At 46.9% G+C, this 19,036-nt stretch overlaps 1 protein-coding gene across 1 annotated transcript in view; it reads left to right on the forward strand.

The window, feature by feature from the left end:
• Nucleotides 1–1,579: 1,579 nt before the first annotated feature.
• LOC142563371 (uncharacterized) overlaps nucleotides 1,580–19,036 on the forward strand; it is a 110,861-nt gene continuing 93,404 nt past the window's right edge. The window contains exons 1-2 of the mRNA XM_075673931.1: nucleotides 1,580–1,707; nucleotides 15,447–15,623. Of these exons, the coding sequence (XP_075530046.1) occupies nucleotides 1,644–1,707; nucleotides 15,447–15,623 (241 nt within the window). The 5' untranslated portion in view covers nucleotides 1,580–1,643. The remainder of the gene's footprint in view (nucleotides 1,708–15,446; nucleotides 15,624–19,036) is intronic.

The following is a 19,036-nucleotide window of genomic DNA, read 5'->3' on the forward strand; positions in this document are numbered from 1 at the left end:
TTTTCTGTTTTGTTGTATATGGAAGAAGATCAATATATGTCTGAGCATTGTATTAGAGCGTTGGAGCCTTAGCAAAATTAATCTGTCATAGAAACACAGTGATTATAAAACATATTTTTCTTTGTAGACCTATGCTTTCCCAGTTACACAAGTTTCACAGCTGTCGTAGCACAAATAATATAGCAAGATTACGTGCGGCACCGTTGCTTGCGTCATTGAAAACAACGAGACAAAAAATTGAGATCTTATGCATAGCTGAGTAAAGGGTTGCTTGACCTAGTTGGTGAGGCAGCCTCAAGGCTTTACAGCGCAACGGTAACAACAGGTACAAAAGAAGGAGGCGCGCATGAGCACCAACTTTCAAATGAGCTTTGTTATCGAGAGCAATGAAAGATATACAGAGGGAAGCTTTGGTTCTCACGAACAAACCAGATAAACTGAGGCAAGAAGCTTCTTATCGGACAGAACAATCGATCGTTTTGTGACACTCTAAACGACTGGACGCGTCATATTTGCTGCCTCCTAAATTATTCGAGTGCGTTCATCTCGGAGTTTGTGTAGCGCAGCAGTATTCTCAAAGGCAGTAGAACAGCCAAGCAAGCTCAGTTTAATGGCCAAAAAGTCCCCCTTTCCCGTTTCCCGCGTTTTATGCATGCTTGCATAACGATTCATAAAGGCATCTGCTTCTTCTGTGCCAAATAAGAAGCTCCGCATGCAGAGGATCCTGTAAGTGATGATTCTTTCAGTAATGTTTCAATCTCTTCGGTGTTTATATTTTGATGCTTGCTCTTTCTACATTAGTTTGTCTGGTTTGTTCATGATAGCTAGAACACTGTTGTATAATTTCAATGCTTTCAATAATAAAGTTCAATTGAAAGTCAGCGCATATCCTATCCTATGGTCCGTGTTGTTCGATTAGGAATATCAGCGCTTTTCGCATCACTCTCGGCACTTGCCGCGGTGCCCGGTGGACCCCCTCCCCCCATTCTTGTACATTCTGCCTCACTGCCGTTATAAAGTGCCGGAACCGCGCTATTATTGCACTGTACCCTCTCAAATATAGGCAATCTATAGTTGCTAATTGAATTGAATTCTGGGATTTTACGTGCCAAAACCACGTTTTTGTTCTGAGACACGCCGTTGTGGGGCCTCCGGAATAATGTTGACCAGCAGGAAATTTTAGCGTGTCCCCAATGCAAGTGAAACGGGCGTTTTTGCATTTTCAACTCTATTGAACTATGGTCATCACGGCGAGGATGACCAAGGCCATTCTGTGTCCTGTGGATATCACTTCTACTGGACGAGGCTCCTGTCCTACTGGCCGTTTTCGCGAGAAAGACAGACCGCATCCCGGTTTCGTCACGGGTATTTTGTTTTGCGATAACAACGCACCGCTTTGAGAGGAGAATGCTTGTTTTAGTAAAAGCAACAGCTATTCTCCTAATTACAATGTAGACTAAGACGTTTCGTGTTCCATGCCTTAGATACAATGAAAAATGGCACGGGAGGTTTTTGACATTCTTTATTATTTGCTTGATCACGGAATATTTATCTTTGTTGTTTATATTTTGCAGATTGTACGAGAATAAATAATGATAGGTTAATATTTTCTATCAACGGCTAAAAACGCCGACGAATCGAAAATGGGGTTTGTGCATCATTTGGTAATTGTGACCGTCATGATCTGTGAAGCGTCTGCAAAGAATTGTAAGTCTGCTATTTGTGTATCTCTTTCTGCACTCGAGCATTCTTACAGCAATATTTTCTCCATTTAGGAAATGAAATTTATATTATATTAAACAATTAATGCAAAGGCATTACTATTGACAAAAACACTAGGATTTTTCTACTGATGATTGCATTACGAATTTTTGTACACTTTTGAGAATTTCAAGCAGAATATATAACACTAAAAGGAAGGGCACGATGACACTTTCAACTGTTCGAAAGAAAGCGATAAGTGTATTCAAGCTCTCATTCGCCATTTAGGAAGGAAGAAAAGGGAAAACCAGAAGGCAGGGATGTTAACCAGAATAACGTCCGGTTGGCTACCTACACCGGCGGAATAGAAAAAGGGAAAAGAAAGATGGCAGGGAGAGAACGGAGGAAAGGAAAGAAGGAAATTTGCGGTGAGTTGGCTGATGCGTGTGGTCTAATAGTAATTACATTAATATTCACAGATGTTCACACAAGCCCGTCGTCCTCAAGAAGCACAAAAGTGCCTTCGCTGCTTTACAAGCCGACGAGCGATGGGGGCGGTGTTCCAGCAGTGTCTGGACGGAAAGCAGCGGATTGTTGAGTTTTTGGAGAGTATTAGCAAGTTCTTCTTTTTCGGGGGCATATCCTGGACAGTGGCACAGCAGGTCGTCGATATTTTTTGCGGTGCCGCAGAACTCGCATGCTGCACTATCAGTCACTCAAATTATAGTACAATATGCCTTTGCGAAGGCAACTCCTAACCAAAGGTTACAGAACAGCATAGCTTGAAGGCGAGGAGGTCCAAATGAAGGTCACAGTTGCAGTGAGGGGTTTAATCTATTTGCCATTTTGGAGCTTTTTGCATAGGCATACAAATAAAATGATGCGTTAGAGTTAACGCGTAAGATGCTTTGCTGGCCCTGGACAAAATATGATTCGTAGGTATTTGCCACTCCCGTCATCTTATACACAACCAAACTACACAAGGGACTTGTCGCACCAAGTGGATATCATTCGCCCTTGCTTTCGCACCGGCCCAAAATCTAACAACTATATTAGAACAGTTCGCTGTATCCTCTGCGAATACTTGCCTAATATCGAGCTATTTGTAATGCTTATGCTGTCCAAGGCCGTTTCTTGTAGAGTCATAGGATGAGTGAGTGAATGAGTGAGTAAAAAGTTTATTGAAAATAAACTTATTAAGGCACGATAGTTGGGGCCCCTATTCTAGGCCCCATTGGCACGAGCCGCTAGATAGGCTTGGCACAGAAGAGCCAACTGGCTCTCCCGACCCTCTTCCGCAAGCCACGCCTCCCACTGCCTATTCCTCTTTAGTCAATGTTAGTGTATATGGGACAAGCAGTTACTTTCTCAAAGAGAGTGCCCGGAAATCTCATTGTTTTTAGAGTGTACGCGCACTTTGCAAGCATCGCAGATAGCTTTCGAGATGAGACCCGCGCGGGCGCGCACTTTGGACACCTCGCAGATGGCTTGCAAGATACGCCGCCCGCACGTTAATCCGGGAAGCAGCAGCCGCCGGAGAAGAACGTCCGCCTCCCTCACTTCACCAGGGTGCCTCGCGTGCGACAAGAGAGGGCTTGCTTTGCTTTGCTTTGCTTTCTGTTGCTCGCTTGCTTGCTTGCTTGTTTGCGCACGCGTGGTTAAGCTGCGTCTGCCGACTCACCTTAGCACGGTTTCCGTCGCACCTACAGTGTACGTCGCGCGGTGACGAATTTATAACCCTTAGACTTCATACGTAACCTGACGGCGCCGCCGTCGTCGCCGGCAGACATTCGCCCGGAGTGCCCATATTTACTGCTACTGCAATAAAACGAAAATTTGTCTAGGAGTATTGGTGACGCAGCCTAGGTCGGGTGCGTGAAACGTATTGTGTTTTCTGCTGACGGTGTACGGACACCAAATTTCAGAAACGACGTAACCTAACACGCAAGTGGCATTTCACATATTACATATTACGTGCTTAGCCCATCACACAGGTAGCAGACGTTATGCAGCCTAGACTTGCATTCCTTGTGACTCCTTAGTCGTAATAGGCCCACTGTGATCAAAGGTAGTGGCTGCAAATGGTTTGCGGAAGACACGCACGGCACTTCCAGTCAATTTCCATTGATGTTTTCTATTCTGACAAATCTACAATCGCATTTTAGTACCTCTGCTCTAGCGTAAGGTCGCCACTTGAGCGAGACAGGTAACGCTCATGGCTTTAGGCAGCACATAAAGTGGAAGACGAGTGCAAATTCCAATAGAAGAGCGTTCTACAAACAAAGCTCAGCGGAAAGCTATGACGTGGAACTCCTCCAATGTATCCTAATTCGCTGTGCAAGTTACATTGTCGAATTTTTAATGGTTGTAGAATGGTGAAGTAGCACAACAATTAGGGACAAATATCGAGGTAATTTTCAAGACTAAGTGTTCTTTGCTGTCTTCTCATGGGTTTGGTGCATCTGGGATGTAGTTCTGCTCGAACTAGCGCCGCAGCCAGTCGGGGGGGGGGGAGGTGCTTATGGGGCTTCAGCCCCTCCCCGAAATACTTACATGCGGTCATACACCGCCGAAGAAAAGAACACCTGGCGCCGGAAATCGTTCTGAATTTTTCAAGCCTGTCAGTGTCACGCTCCAAAAGAAATGTCAGCGCGATGATTGTGAACTTGGACCGGATTTCGCGGCAACGCCCATGCACTGCGAGCCGCATGACACGATGAACCCTAAGCGAGCACTGTTTCAAGGGCGTTTTGATGGCGAGCGGGCTTGGGGCATCTCCCGGAGGCCGCGGAATACGCAGCGCATGAATTTCAACTCCGAAACCTGGTAGGTGTAATGTTCTTATAAACTTTTCATTCGAAAGGTGCAGTGACATTTCCAAAGTCGTGCTTTAGATTTTCTATTCGGGAACTTCTTGAGTTTATTGTTGCTATAAACATTTGACGGCAAAGTGCAGTGACTTTTCGAAAGTGGTACATCGGACCATACAACGAGAAAAGTCAAATCAACACATTCTCAGACAAGTTGACAAAGCACGCGGCGAGGCCGGATGACACGAAGCCTTGTGGTGGTTCATTTGTGTCGTAATGTCACAGAAAACATTATCGACATTTTGTTTACCTGCTCCAAAACATCCATGTCAAGAAACTAAAGCCAGCAAAGGTAACTACGTTCTTATTTATTCCTATTTATTTACTTTGACTTTAATTCGCACGAACACATTGAGCCTCTTGAATTTTCTTGTTCTCGATAGCCGCAGGCTGGCAGAGCCAGCCGGACCGCTTGCGTTTTTCTCGTGTTGCCTTGACCACTGCGCAGCGCACTTCTGTGCGCGTTAGTTTTTCTCTGACCGACTGGATTTTCTTCTGGCGGAGGTTTGGGCGCTTTCTGGCTAGCAGACGAGAAAAAACTATGGTCGGTCGTCGGCATCACTGTGGGGACTAGACGGATTAAAACGTGTTCACTTGAGGGCAAGCTCTCCGGAAAACCTTGTGTCGCTCGTGTGGGATACCGAACCCGAGGGTTCGACGGAAGCCCGTCGGGTCGGGAGGAAGCATGAAGTAATAAAACGAAGGACACCGACCAACAGAAGTGCTCAAGAATGAATAAATCTAAAAGACGTTTCGGCTTCTCTACGGAAGCCTTGTTCACAATGGTATGACGGAAGGTTCATGGAAGCTTATGTATGCTTCAGAACGTGACGTAAGCAGCGCGGGTATGAATCCAAACGAATCGAAAGCGCTGCGCCGAATTCGTTCACTGCGCACTTAAACAGTCAGGAAAAGGCCCTCGAATTCACAGTTGAGACAGAGGTCGACAGCAAACTACCTTTTATAGACGTACTTGTCACCAGACGCGATGGACGGCTCTCGTTCAGCGTATACCGTAAGGACACACACACTGGCCGCTACCTGAACTTTAGATCAGTTCATCCAGACGCTCACAAAAGGTCGGATGCTGCCTCACTGCTCAACCGTACGAACCGCATTTGCACCACAGCAGAAAGTCGTTCCACTGACTTGGACCACGTGCGAGGTGATCTCTCGGCAAGCGGCTATCCCACATCCTTTTTGAGTGCTGTGGAACGCCGTCTGTCCAATGCAGCTCGTCCGGCTAATCCCCGACCAAGAAAGCTTGCTGCCTTACCTTACGTTCCAGGGACAAGCGATACCTTGTCTCGCATTCTACGCAGTTATGACGTTGAGGTGGCGCACGTGCCCGTGTGTGTGCTGAGGCAAGCACTCATTTATGGTGTTGGGCTGCTGAGCACAAGGTCGCGGGATCGAATCCCGGCCACTGCGGCCGCATTTCGATGGGTGCGAAATGCGAAAACACCCTTGTCCTTAGATTTAGGTGCACGTTAAAGAACCCCAGGTATTCAAAATTTCCGGGCTCCTCCACTACGGCGTGCCTCATAATCAGAAAGTGGTTTTGGCACGTAAAACCCCATAATTTAATTTTTTAAGCACTCGTTGGCTTCCGAGAGAATTGTTTCCCGGAGTGGTCTCTAAGATACCCTGCACAGACTGCGACTACGCATACACCGGTGAATCGGGCAACATTAAACGGAGACTGAGGCAGCATCAGAAAGATGTCGAAAAGAAAGGTACAGTTTCGAATGCCCTTGCCGACCACACGGATGCAACGGGCCACAAGATTGACTGGTATCGCTCGAGAATTATCGGCCAAGAAAGAAACCTGAATTTGTGGCTGTATCTGGAATCGCTGGAGATACAAAAAACACGTCACACGCCCAATCAAAATGAGGGAACCCTCCCCCCGTCATACACGCGCTGCTGACGTCATCTTCTGAAGCATACATAAGCTTCCATGAACCTTCCGTCCTTCTATTTTGTACAAGCCTTGCGTAGCGAAGCCGAAACGTCTTTTAGATTTATTCTTTTTAGCACTTCTGCTGGTTGGTGTCCTTCGTTTTATTACATCGGGATACCGAACAGTATGCGTATGCTTCTCTGTGGACCAAGCGTCTCACGTTTTCGTCGATATCCCTTCGGTAGTCAAACCATAGGTGCCCAAAGTAAGGGTTAGACAGTGGCCAACATGCTTTCCATTGCGTTTTTTCCCTGTCTGTACCCGTGCCTCACAAAAGAAAAAAAAAGCACTGTTGCGGCGCAGCTAATAGTCGCAAAGTGAAACTTCGATTTTGTTACCTCTTCCCTTGCGGAAAGTAATGGCTCACGGGATACTTAATTTGCCAGATACTCGTAATATATTATTGCAATATAGCAATTATATGGACACTCCAGGTGCATTCCTGCCGTCGCCATCGCTTTCATGTTCCGTATAAAGTCATATGCGATAACATCGTGATCGCCCGCCGTGTTCTGTATGTGCGAGTGAAAACCGAGGAGGGTGGCACTGGCATGGGTGAGCCGACGATGGTGAGTCTTGTGTGCGCAAGGCAGAGAAGCGGGGAGGAAGCGCGCCTTCTTCCGTCGCGCGCGATACATCAAGGGTAGTGCAAGGAGGGGGGGGGGTCGGCACTTAGGATTCTGTGATCTGTGAATCTGTGATTGTGCAACTTGCTTATTTGCCTTGTTTGACTCATTACATACAGTCAATTTTTCTTAGATACGTAGATTTTTTTAGACTTATACCTGTAGTTAAATAACTTCTTGCTAGGTTTACTGTATACGTGCAGTGAACTTTGATGTCAATGACACTTTTCGCCCTCTAATCAAGCTGTTTCTTCGCATTTGTATATTCCATTTTATCTTCGCATTTCTAATGCACGAGGCGCCAGCCCAACGAAAGGGAACCAACCCTCCCCGCGCAGTAATGGTTCGGTTCATTATCTGCGAGGCATGCGCGTAGTACACAGGCATCTCACACTTACAAAAGTTACACAAAGGTGTGAGGATAAATGTTCATTAATGCTCTTATACACTGGGTTGAACATAGTTGCATGTCATAATGGACGCTCCAAAAATTGAACAGCGTAGTTTCGTGAGGTTTTACGCAGCTGAAGGTGTTTCACACAAAGAAATCAGTCGCCATATGGCGGTCCTGTACGTTGAAAATTGCATTTCATTGGCCACTGTGAAGTGTTGGAGCAAACTTTTCGAAGAAGGACGTGAAAGTTGCAAAGACGATCCAAGACCACAACAAATCCGCCGTGCAATCACCCCCAACTCAATTGCAAAGGTTGATGAGCTCATTAGGCAAGAACTGGGGATAAGCATCAAAGAACTAGCTGAGCGTGTGAACACGAGTCACGGTTCGGTTCAAACCCTAATTCACGAATATCTCGGTTACTGGCTCTTGTGTGCGCATTGGATGCCCAAGATTTTGAACCACCGCAAGAAGACGGAAAGATTCCGTGCTGCCTTGACTCATGTGATCCGGTACCGCAATGACGGTGACGACTTCTTGTCTGCAATTGTGACTGGGGACGAATCATTGTGCCACTATACTACGTTCCTGAAGCACGGCAGCAAGGCCTAAAGTGCAAAAAATTCAATTCACCACCCCCATAGAAAGCAAAGGCCGTCATTTCCACCGGAACGGTGTTTACTTTTTTTTATCGTCACCATACAGAGCAAGCCTGTCGCCTTGTGACCTCCACATTTTGGGTCAACTGAAGAAACAGCTCAAGGGAATTATATTCAGGTCGAACGATGATTTGAGAGTTGCGATGGTGGGATGTAACATGGCTGTAAAGTGGCCTAAAATCAATTTGTATGATAGAAGCCTAAAATTATATATAGTATAAAATTAGGACAGTGATACCTGTAGTTGTCTATGGATATAGTACGCATGATAAGTGATCATGGAGCTAAAATGCAAGAATATGGAAATAGCACCTATGCCTCCGGGAGGCCTTTGAGCCCAAAGGCAGGGAGGCAGCTGCTTTCTCTTAATGCAGTTACCGCAGCAGAGGCCTCAGTTAAGAGGCCGTGCTAGGGATTTCGTGGTGATATAACATGAAAACTATGTACACCTTTTAAAAATACGAACAAGGATTGATATATAAAGAGCGGTTCTATATCTATGATCATTAAAGGATGAAGTGGAATTTATTGCCGGTGTGGTAATGGAAAATGATTTTTCCTCTTAGCGCTTAATTCAGTGCATTGCAGCAGGATGTGAAGCACGGTACGTGGCTCGCCACATTTATCACACATGGGTGGATACCCATGTATGATAAATGTGGTGACCCATGCATGATAAATGTGGTGACACATGTGGATACCCATGCATGCTTGCTGTGTTCACCTCGCAATAACATGTCATTACATTCGCGGCGAGGCTGCACGAAGGAGACACCCAAGCAATTTTTCTGGCGTCTGGTGCTATAGTGACTGAGGTACCGTTCTTGTAACTTTTGTGTTGTTCCATTCGCATATAGTGAGCACTTAGGCCTCAAATGACTGTGGAAACCAGTGTTACTAAGCACAGCAAGATACGAACTTAGAAGACCATGATTTTGGCTGATGTCGCACGAATTGGCTTCCATCTTGTATGCCAGTGAAGGCTTTCTAAGTATTCTGAAAATACATTGGAGCGCAGCTCTTAGGCGCCCGTTCCTGCGAGGAGCGCGGGCGCACTTTCAAAACCACTGTGAATTCAAGCGGATCTTTGGGCACAGGGAATCGTTTATTCCCCAGGAGTGAGAGAGTAAAACTTTATTCAATGTAAATAAAATAAGGCACGATGGTTGGAGCCCCTATTCCAGGGCCCCACTGGCACGAGTGGCTCGCTGGGCTTGGTCCAGAAGAGCCAACTGGCTCTCCCGACCCTCGTCCGCAAGCCATGCCTCCCACTGCCTATTCCTCATTAGTGGATGTTGGTGTAATATGGGACTGTCTATGTGGGGAGGCCTCCTGGGGCACTCCCATGTGATGTGTTTTAATGTGGGTATGTCTGTGCACCACGGGCACTCGTCAGTGAACCTCGTGGGGTGTATTCTGTGTAGGTGGTGCAGGTTGGGGTATGTATTCGTCTGAATACGACGCCAGTCCCTCTCCTGTTCGCTGTTTAAATCGGAGTGAGGATGTCGAAAACGTCTCCGCTCCGGCCTTTGCTGTAGGAGGATGTCACGAAAATTCGGTTGAAGGTCGTCGCTAGGCCATGCCGTTGCTCGGACGTTCAAAACTCGTGCAATACGGTCTGCCCTAGCGTTTCCTGCCAGTCGCTCGTGTGCCCGACACCAGACGATAGTGTGGTGCCCCTCTAGTTGAGTGCCTAAAATTTTGATTATTGATTTGGGTGCCGTTTCTTGTAAAAACAGGCGGAAAGCCGCTTGTGAGTCGGATAATATGACAGCCGAATTGGTTTGGCGCTCGGCGTCCTGAATGGCCAAGGCGATGGCTGCAGCCTCTGCCACGCATGCCGAGGCAGTTTTGAAGTATGCCATTGTTATGTTGTTGTTGCATGTAGAGACTATGGTGAAAGTGTCTGAGCTGGCTCGACTGGCATCCGTATAACACCCCCGGTCCCATGCCGAAACGTTTGTGAAGGGTCTTTGCCCTTGCTCTGCGTCGTCCGGGATGGTACTTAGGGTGCATGTTTTTGGGAATTGGGGCCACCGCGAGGTGCGATCGAACATTGCGGTCTATCTGTGCCGTTTCCTCTCCGCAATACTTGGGTCTCCGGGGAAAGCCTAACCTCGCCAATACTTCCCTGCCCTGAGTTGAAGAGCAAAGTCTTTCTTTCTGGGCATATAACGTCGCGACTTCGTACTCGTCAAAAGTATTGTGCAGGCCCAGTCCCTCGAATCTCTCTGTGCTAGCGCATTCGGGAAGACCAAGGGCGGCTTTGAAGGCTTTCCTTATTATTGCGTTTGCGTGTTTAATCTCTTGGTTTGTCATGGCCTGATACGGAAGGGCGTATGTGAGTCGGCTAATTACGAATGCGTGAACCAGGCTGATGGTCTCTCCCTCAGTTAGGCCGTCTCTGCTTCTTGCCACTCTCCTTATCGTTTTGGCCACGTTTCCTGTGAGCGCCTTTAGATTTCGTAGGATGTGAGATGTTCCAGCATTCTGCTGTATCCACATCCCCAATATTCTGAGTGTCTCCACTTCACGAATTGGCGCCCCGTCGAGAGTCAGAGTGAGCGGCACCCAGTCCTTCTTTCTTGCGTATTTCGCACGCACCCGAATGAATTCCGATTTTTCGGGTGCGCATGCCATATCCGCCGCCCTCGCGTATTCCACGGCTGCGTCTATGGCCTTTTGAAGGGTTTCTTGCTTGTACCCGTAGGACCCCTGGTGAGCCCAGAACGTGATATCATCGGCATATATCGCACAACCGAGATTCAGGTGTTTATCTAGCTCCAGGGCTAGCTTTCTCATCCCTACATTGAATAGCAGTGGAGAGAGTATAGCTCCCTGAGGGGTACCTCTGTCGGGACAGTTGAAGGTGTCGGACCTCGTGGAGCCTAATCCGATTGTGACCGTGTGGTGGCTGAGGAACGAGCGCACGTAGTTATAAATTCGCGTTCCGCAGTTCACCGCTTCCAGTCCCTCCAGAATAGCGTGGTGGGAGATGCTGTCGAAAGCCTTTTTGATGTCGAATGCCAGTACAAATTTATCTTCCGACCCTATGTTGGGGTGCAGGACCTCGTGCTTTAGTAGTAGAAAAACGTCATGCGCTGACACGTGGGGTCGGAAACCGAACATGTTGGAGGGGAACATGTTGTTTAGCTCTATGTGGTTCGAGAGCCGGACCTGCACAACCTTTTCAAAGAGTTTCCCAGCGCACGACGTTAGGGAGATGGGTCGAAGGTTGTTGATGTTACGAGGCTTACCTGGTTTTGGAATAAGAATAATTTTGCTTCCTTCCATTCTTTTGGAAGGACGCCGCCCTCTGTCCAGACCGTGTCGTTAAAGAATTTGGTCAAGCTCTTTAGCGTGTCGTCACTTAGATTGCGAATCATTGTGTTCGCGACCTGATCTACCCCTGGGGTCGTGTTTTTTTTAAAGGAGCGTGCCGCTGCGTAAACCTCTTCAAAGGTTATGGGGGCGTCCAGTTCCGGTTGGTCCTGACCTTCGTAAACGGGTTTGGTGGATTGCCCGGTCGGTACAGTTCCTACGTATATCTCTTTAATTTTGTCTATCATGTCAGCTTCCCGACCTTCAAACTCGTTTTCAAGCAGCTTGAGTGTGCGATTCGCCACTGTTTTTGTTCCTCCCGGGTCAATCATACTTCGAAGAATGCGCCATGTTTTCCTTGTAGTCAACGTGCCCCGAAGCGAGTCGCTGAACTGACGCCAATTGCTGTCGCTTAACTTTTGTGCGTATTCGTTAGCTGCCTGCGCTAGCTGAGCTATCCGTATCCTGAGTTTACGATTAAGCTTCTGCCTTTTCCATCTTTTTGTGAGGCCTCTCCGGGCTTCCCAGAGATGCAAGAGGTGACGATCCACGGCTGGAGCCTCCGTTGTCGTTTCACTTGTTTTTGTGACCCTAGAGTGAATAACTCGGATCTGCTCGGCCCATTCTCCTACGTCTGTTATGCTGCCGATTGTTTTCTGTTTTTTACGAAATTTGGTCCCGTCGGATAGCCTTGCCTTGCCAATAGCTCTTCGAATCCTGGCTGCATTAACCGATATGCTTAAGATATAGTGATCGCTTCCTAGGTTTTCACCTAGGTTCGTCCATCGCGTCTCACTTTCGTTGTTGGTGAACGTGATGTCGGGGGAAGTGTCCTGGGACACGCTGTTCCCGATTCGCGTTGGGAGATCCGGTTGAGTTAGTTGGAAAAGTCCGTAGCGCTCTACAACGTCTGCCAACAATATGCCCTTGGGATTGACTCTACTGTAGCCCCAGTTTGAGTGTTGTGCGTTAAAGTCGCCTAACAATATTAATTTGTCCCTACCTTGAGCGAGTCGCACCGCGGTGGCCACCACGTTTTCAAAATCCGCCTGTTTTTCTCTGGGAGAACTATAAACGTTGACAATAATTGTTTTAGGTTTGCCCCTTTTCTGCGGCCAAATCGTGATTATCTGGTGCTGAATAGGTTCCCGAAACAAATAATTTTCGCTAATCGAGACATCCTTCTTGGCAAAGGTGGCTACTTGAGGGTAGCCAGGATGAGCATAAAGCTCGTACCCTTTGAGTTTTTGATTTCGTTTCCCTATTTCCTGAATAAAGATAACGTCGGGAGGGATTGGCGCCGATTCTATGTAGTGCGTGAAATTAGCCTATTTAGTGCGTAGCGTGCCGCAATTCCATTGCCAGATTTCAATGTGTCCGGTCTTTGTGTTGTTTGTCATATTATCCATGGATATTGCTGTCGCTATCAGTGTGCTCTATAGCTTTCGGTGTCCTGGTAGGAGCTCCCGGACTTTGACTGACCCTCTTTCGGGGGACGGCTGCGGCTTTTGTTTGCACATCCTCTACCATTCGTTTGAGTTTGTGTAGCTCTGCGAACATTAGTTGCATGTTTTGTGCTAACTGTTCCAGCGTTAACGAATGAGCGCTGGAGGCGGTACTTTGTTGCAGTGATGTCTGTGGTGGTGATTTGGAAGTGTGGTCTGCAATTTGTATGGGTTGCTGTGATGTGCTGTTGCTTGCCGTGCGCTTAAAAGCTTCAAACTCGGCTCGTAGCTCGGCTAAACTGTTTCGAAGTATTGTGTTTTCTTCTACTATTTTCTTGTACTCTGGGTTTTGTGTGATTGGTGTCGGTGTATTCTTAGCATTGGCAGTGGGAGATGCGACTTGCGCCCAGCTCACCTGATTATTTTGTGGGGTGCTGCATGCCAGTAGGATCCCTGGTGACTTGCTTCTTGGGGCCTCCTTTTTTGTCTGATCTTGCTGCTGAGGCACCTTGAGTCGGGATGCCGACCGTCCCCTCTGGCCCGGCTGCCCGGAACGAGGTCGGCTCCGCGACGGCGAGCGGGTTCTGGAGCGGCTGCGACGATCCATGGCTGGAAGGAACTCCAGCTCGGATTCCTCGTCTTCGGTGGCGAACCACCGTAGTTGGGTCTTCGTTGGTTTCTTTGGCCGTGGTCTTGATATCTGACTGACTGGCTTTAGTCTTTTGGGACACCGGCGGTCACCCGTTGGATGATCACTCCTACAAATAGCGCATTTGGGGGTGCACGTGTGTCCATCGGCAGGCTCCCGCACCCCGCACGAGCGGCACACCTGTACGTCGGGCTGTGGACATACGTCGGTGCGGTGTTCCAAGGTGCCAGAGGTACGGCAGAATTGTACCGCATTTCGGTAGGGCATGCAGTGTTTCTCTCCTCCGAAGTAATAAACACATCTTGGCACTCGGCTGCCGTAGAAAGTGAGCAAGGCACTTTGTGAGTCGCCCATCATTCTTGCGTCGATCAACTCCAGTCTCTGCGTTCGGATACGTAGGTTCGATCGCAGCACGTCAGAAGGGGTGTGTGCTTCTATCCCGTGAATTGCTCCCCGCGTCGTGCCTTCTCCTGCCGTAACGTACGCATTGACGGGGTGTTGTCGTCCGTTGATGCTCAAGAATTTAATGGCTTGCATGACCTTGGCCGTATCCCGATTCGGGGTGGATATCACTGCAATGTTCGAACCTGACTTGATTCTTAGAATAAAATTGTCAGTGGTTCTGTCCTCGCACGCCTCCATGACGGCTCTTGCCAGTGCCTGACTGGTAACATTCTTGAGTGGTAGCCCTTGGTGTGGTCTGATGACCACCTTCAGGTCACTCTTTGGTAGCGGCGGAAGACGCTTGAGTCGTGGGTGCCTGCGATGCGCCATGGGTTTGGAAGAGTTGGTAGTCGGACCTGATGGGAGTGCGCTTCCTTGCGCAGAACGGCGCTGCTGAGCGAGATTTTTCTTTTCCTTCAGGGAAAGAACGCGCTCCCATCCGGCTTCTGCGGTCGTTTCGTTGACCACGGTAGCGCTTTGCAGGTTGTTGATCCTGGCTGCCTTATTGCATTCGTGGTGCGATGTTGCATCACCCACCTGAGATGCAGTGAAATCCATCTGTTCTTCAAGTCGCGATGTTGTAATAAGTCGCGGGTTCGATGTCGCAGCTGGAGTTCTTAAGGCCGCCATGTTCAAATGCGCGCTCGCCCGCCGGCGCCGCTCTCCGAACTAAAGTTAGGGTTAGCAGCTCGCCACGTTCTGAAGGTGGAAAATCGGCCATAAAAACGCCGAAATAAGGTCCGACTGACCTGCAGTTGGTCTCCACAGGCGCCGGACCACTTCTTGGAGATGGTGGTGATCGTTTCGGGCCGGTCCCAGAAGGTGGTCTGCCCGAAAAACCAAACATGCATAGCCCGATGTGAGCGCAGGCGTTTCGAACGGCGTCTTCTTCTTCCTCCCCAGGAGTCGCGCACCCAATTCCAATATAGAGCAGCTTATCAAACGTAATTGCTGACATTCGCGACCGGGTTAAGTTTAGAGGACAAAGAGCACAATGTCTTCGTGATATTAATTTGGCTGCATCTGTAGTGCGTTTTTTTGGCGTCGTTTATTATTGTGTAATAATTGCATGCTTGTTATGTTCAAAACAATTCACTTGTATGACCACATAGTAGCGTGTTGTATACCACCGGAACTACTGCCTGCCTTGTAAGAGCATTTTGTCGCATTGTTACACATGTCCTCTTGTCGTGTGGCAAGAACACGTTTGGACCACATGACCTATCTTCGTCTTCGTCTTGACGGATACAAATATATTGTCGGTATGCTCACTCCAGTAACGTGCCTTGTTGACCATTAGACTCGTAATCAATGAAGAGGTAAGAATAATACTGGAAAAAAATTTCGCGTTGCGTTTTATGTTTTTTTTTGCAGTTTGTGACGGCAAAAATGAGGAAAAATACTTCTGCAAATATAAAGGCGAGACATATTCACGGCTGTGCCCGAGAGTAACTAGAGCGTGCCGCAGTATCGGAGAAATAATATGCATCTGCAAAGAAGGGTACTTTCGGCGCCAGTTTTGGGCGCCTTGCGTGACGTGGAGAGAATGCGGTAAGACCCTTCGAACATGTGTATACTCAAGAAAATATTGGCTTGCCTCACGGATATCTAGCGCAAATATTAGAAGCTTGTTGAGAGACTAGGATATACTAGTGTTGCTCAAATGAATATATTATTTTAAAGTATTTATTCCCAATCTGCACATTGAGAAAAGTGCTAAAAGCTGCATGCTAAAAATTCGTTATACAAAGCTTGGCATTCAGAAAAATTATAAATATTAGCGTTGTCAGATAGGAAAATATGCAACTAATAATGATAATCCGGAGTTGTTAGCCTGGCTGACAACTGGTATGGTCCTTCTGGCGGGGAATCACAATCATGGAAGGCACTGTCACCATATAAAGAAATCAACCGCGCATATATTCTTGGACACAGGCATACAAGAATCAATCCTTTAGAATATATTCACAAAGACCGTGTCTACAAGCATGTATACCAATTAGAACTCCTTAGATCCAGAACTCATTAGATGACGTATGAAGGAGTCAGAGAGCCAATTATGATTTAGCAGTTCTTGATATGTTGTAGCTCAAACCTCAATGTTCTTCTTAAGGAACACTCACTGAAACGTCTAGATGGCTTTGCTAAATCTACTGGCCAATTTGTGGAAGCGCAAGGTTTCAAAAATTTAGGTAAAAACTAAGAAGAAACTCATGAAAGAGAAGATGATGTAAACTAAGTTAGGTAAGGTGTGGTACCTAAGCTACTTAGATGTTTCCTGTGCAACCGCGTCGGTCTCCGTGCAGTATATTATCGTGTAGGAGGGAGCCGACCAAAGGCGCATATAATTTGTCAGCACTGAAAGAGACGAGGACGCCACACAGAAGCCTGCAGGCTACAAAACCAAGAAAAGGCGGCAGGGGTGCTTTTCCTAAATGGTGGAAGCGCAGCATCATCGCAAGAATCAGCCATTGATAACCAGGATACACATGATATAGCAGAAAGCATAGTGTCGGACAACAAGGACGCGTTCGAGCAGACGAGGCTATCGCTGTATTCCTCCAGTTGACGGAGAGATCAACGGAATGCGAATCTCAGTTCTACGAGATAGTGGCACCAATAAGGCCTTGGTGAGACGGAGTTTCATTGGGGAGAAAGACCTAACAGGAGAAATAGCAGTGATTGTTATTGTTAGCACACGGTTAGGCATTTACCCGAGGCCAGAATTCAAGTGTCTGCTCCCTAATACACCGGATGACTGTGAGTAGAAGAGTCATTATATGATTTAATATTGGGCAATCTATCTGTGGTAGTAAGCATAGGTGACCCTGATACGAAAGGGAAGAGCAGCCACACCGACACAGAAAAAGCGAAAGAAAAACAACTGGAGCTCGATCCTAACATGGTAACACAAAAATTGAAGGCTATGGAGGATAGTCCAGAAGTATCGTTGGCAGTAGCTACAAGATTAAGTACGCAGTGAACATTGAGGTCATTGAAGGTGCCTACAACCAACGTACATTCGGTGACAACAGTAGAATTTCCAGAAATGCAAAGAAAGGATGATTCAATACAAGCCCGCTTTGAGAAGGAAGTATAGTCGACGACAAATAAAAGAGGAAGGACCATATCCGAATTCCAGAGGAAAACGGATTGTACAGAAGATGCAAGTTTACATCGGGCAGAGAAGTGATGCAGTTGGTGGTTCCTAAATCACTGCGACAGTCGGCCTTGAATTTGGGGCACGACAGCATCATGGCCGGACACCAAGTCTCAAAAGGAACGGTGGCTAGGATCACATAAGAATCAGGGTTACAAAGCGAAGTAAAGAGATGTGTGAAATCCTGTGACATTTGCCAGCGGACGATACCAAAAGGGCGAGGGAATCAAGTTCCACTGGGGAATATGCCAACGATTGATATGACATTTCAGTGAGTAGCAATAGACATTGTAGGACCTATAAATCTGCCATCAGAAAAATGAAACGGCTATGTTCTCGCGATGTTCGATATGGCGACGAGATAACCAGAAGCTAGTGCCTTAAAAGGCATAGATTCAATTCAGGTTGGCTACGCCCTGATAGAGAAGTTCTCTCGGTATGGTTTTGCACGAGAAATCCTTAGTGACAGGGGATCCAACTTCACATCTAGCCTAAATAACGAGTTGAACAGGTTGCTCTAGATAAAGCAGTTGCTCGCAACGCCATATCATTCTATGGCCAACGGCGTTCTGTAAAGATTTAATGGCACATTGAAGAACATCATAAAGAAGATGTGTGAAGAAAGACCTACGGATTGGTCCGTTACTTACCAGAAATATTGTTTGCATACAGAGAAGTGCCACAAGCAAGCCTCAATATTTCACCGTTCGAGATGTTGTATGTACGCGTGGTTAGAGGCCCGTTAAGTGTACTCAAGGAGGTATGGGCAAATGAAGGACTTGACACCGAAGTCAAAATGACATACACCTACGTGTTGGAACTTCAAAAGAAGCTGGAAGAAACTTGCAAGTTGGCATATCGAAGTTTGGAGGAAGCAAGATGAAAAACGCTATAAAGCCTATTATAACACGAAGGCAGTCACACGACGCCTCAATCCAGGAGACAAAGCACTTATCTTTCAACTTAGAGGTGGAAACAAACTGTTGATGCAGAGGAAAGGACCGTATGTGGTACCAGAAATAAAATGAGATGGATCACGAGCTTCTGGTGAACGATTCTAAAGAATTATTTCGCATCAACATGTTAAAGTATGAAGAGAAACATAATTCGCAAGAATCCGTAGTTGTCAACATGGTAATCACAGAAGAAAAAGACGACTTGGAAGTACACACCTACGACTACAAGAAAACCATGGGGCTAGAAAAAGCAGTCATTATTCCATGTCTAGATGGAGAAGAAGCAGCAGAGTTAAAAGCAATATTACAAAAGTATGACGAATTACTGTCCGACCTACCAGGAAGAACAAATGTTAAGTGCAAGTTAGATAGCACCACGGATGCACCAGTGTACGTCAAACAAGGACCATTGCCACTCGCGGTTCAAGAGTCCATTGAGAAAGAAGTTGACGAGGCGTTACGTCTAGGCATCATTCAAAGGTCTACATCAGCTTACCACGCACCTCTGGTCGTTGTAAACAAACCAGATGGCTCTAATAGGATTTGTGCAGACTTCAGAAGGATAAACAGCGTATTAGTATCTGATTCTGAGCCAATACCCATAGTGAACGTTGTTTTTGCAAAGGTGGCAGAAAAAAGTTACTTCCAAAGATTGACTTAGTGAAGGACTACTGGCAAATACTCATGGAAGAGACATCCAAGGAAAAGAGGGCATTTTCAAGTACAAATGGGGTATTTAAATTTAGGTACACGTTATTTGGACTAAAGACTGCCGCTGCAGTAGTTACGAAACTCATGAGAAGAATACTTCATGGTCTGAGAAAAGTGGAACATTACATTGACGATAT

Source organism: Dermacentor variabilis, chromosome 11, assembly GCF_050947875.1.
Source record: "Dermacentor variabilis isolate Ectoservices chromosome 11, ASM5094787v1, whole genome shotgun sequence".
Taxonomy (NCBI): Eukaryota; Metazoa; Arthropoda; class Arachnida; order Ixodida; family Ixodidae; genus Dermacentor; species Dermacentor variabilis.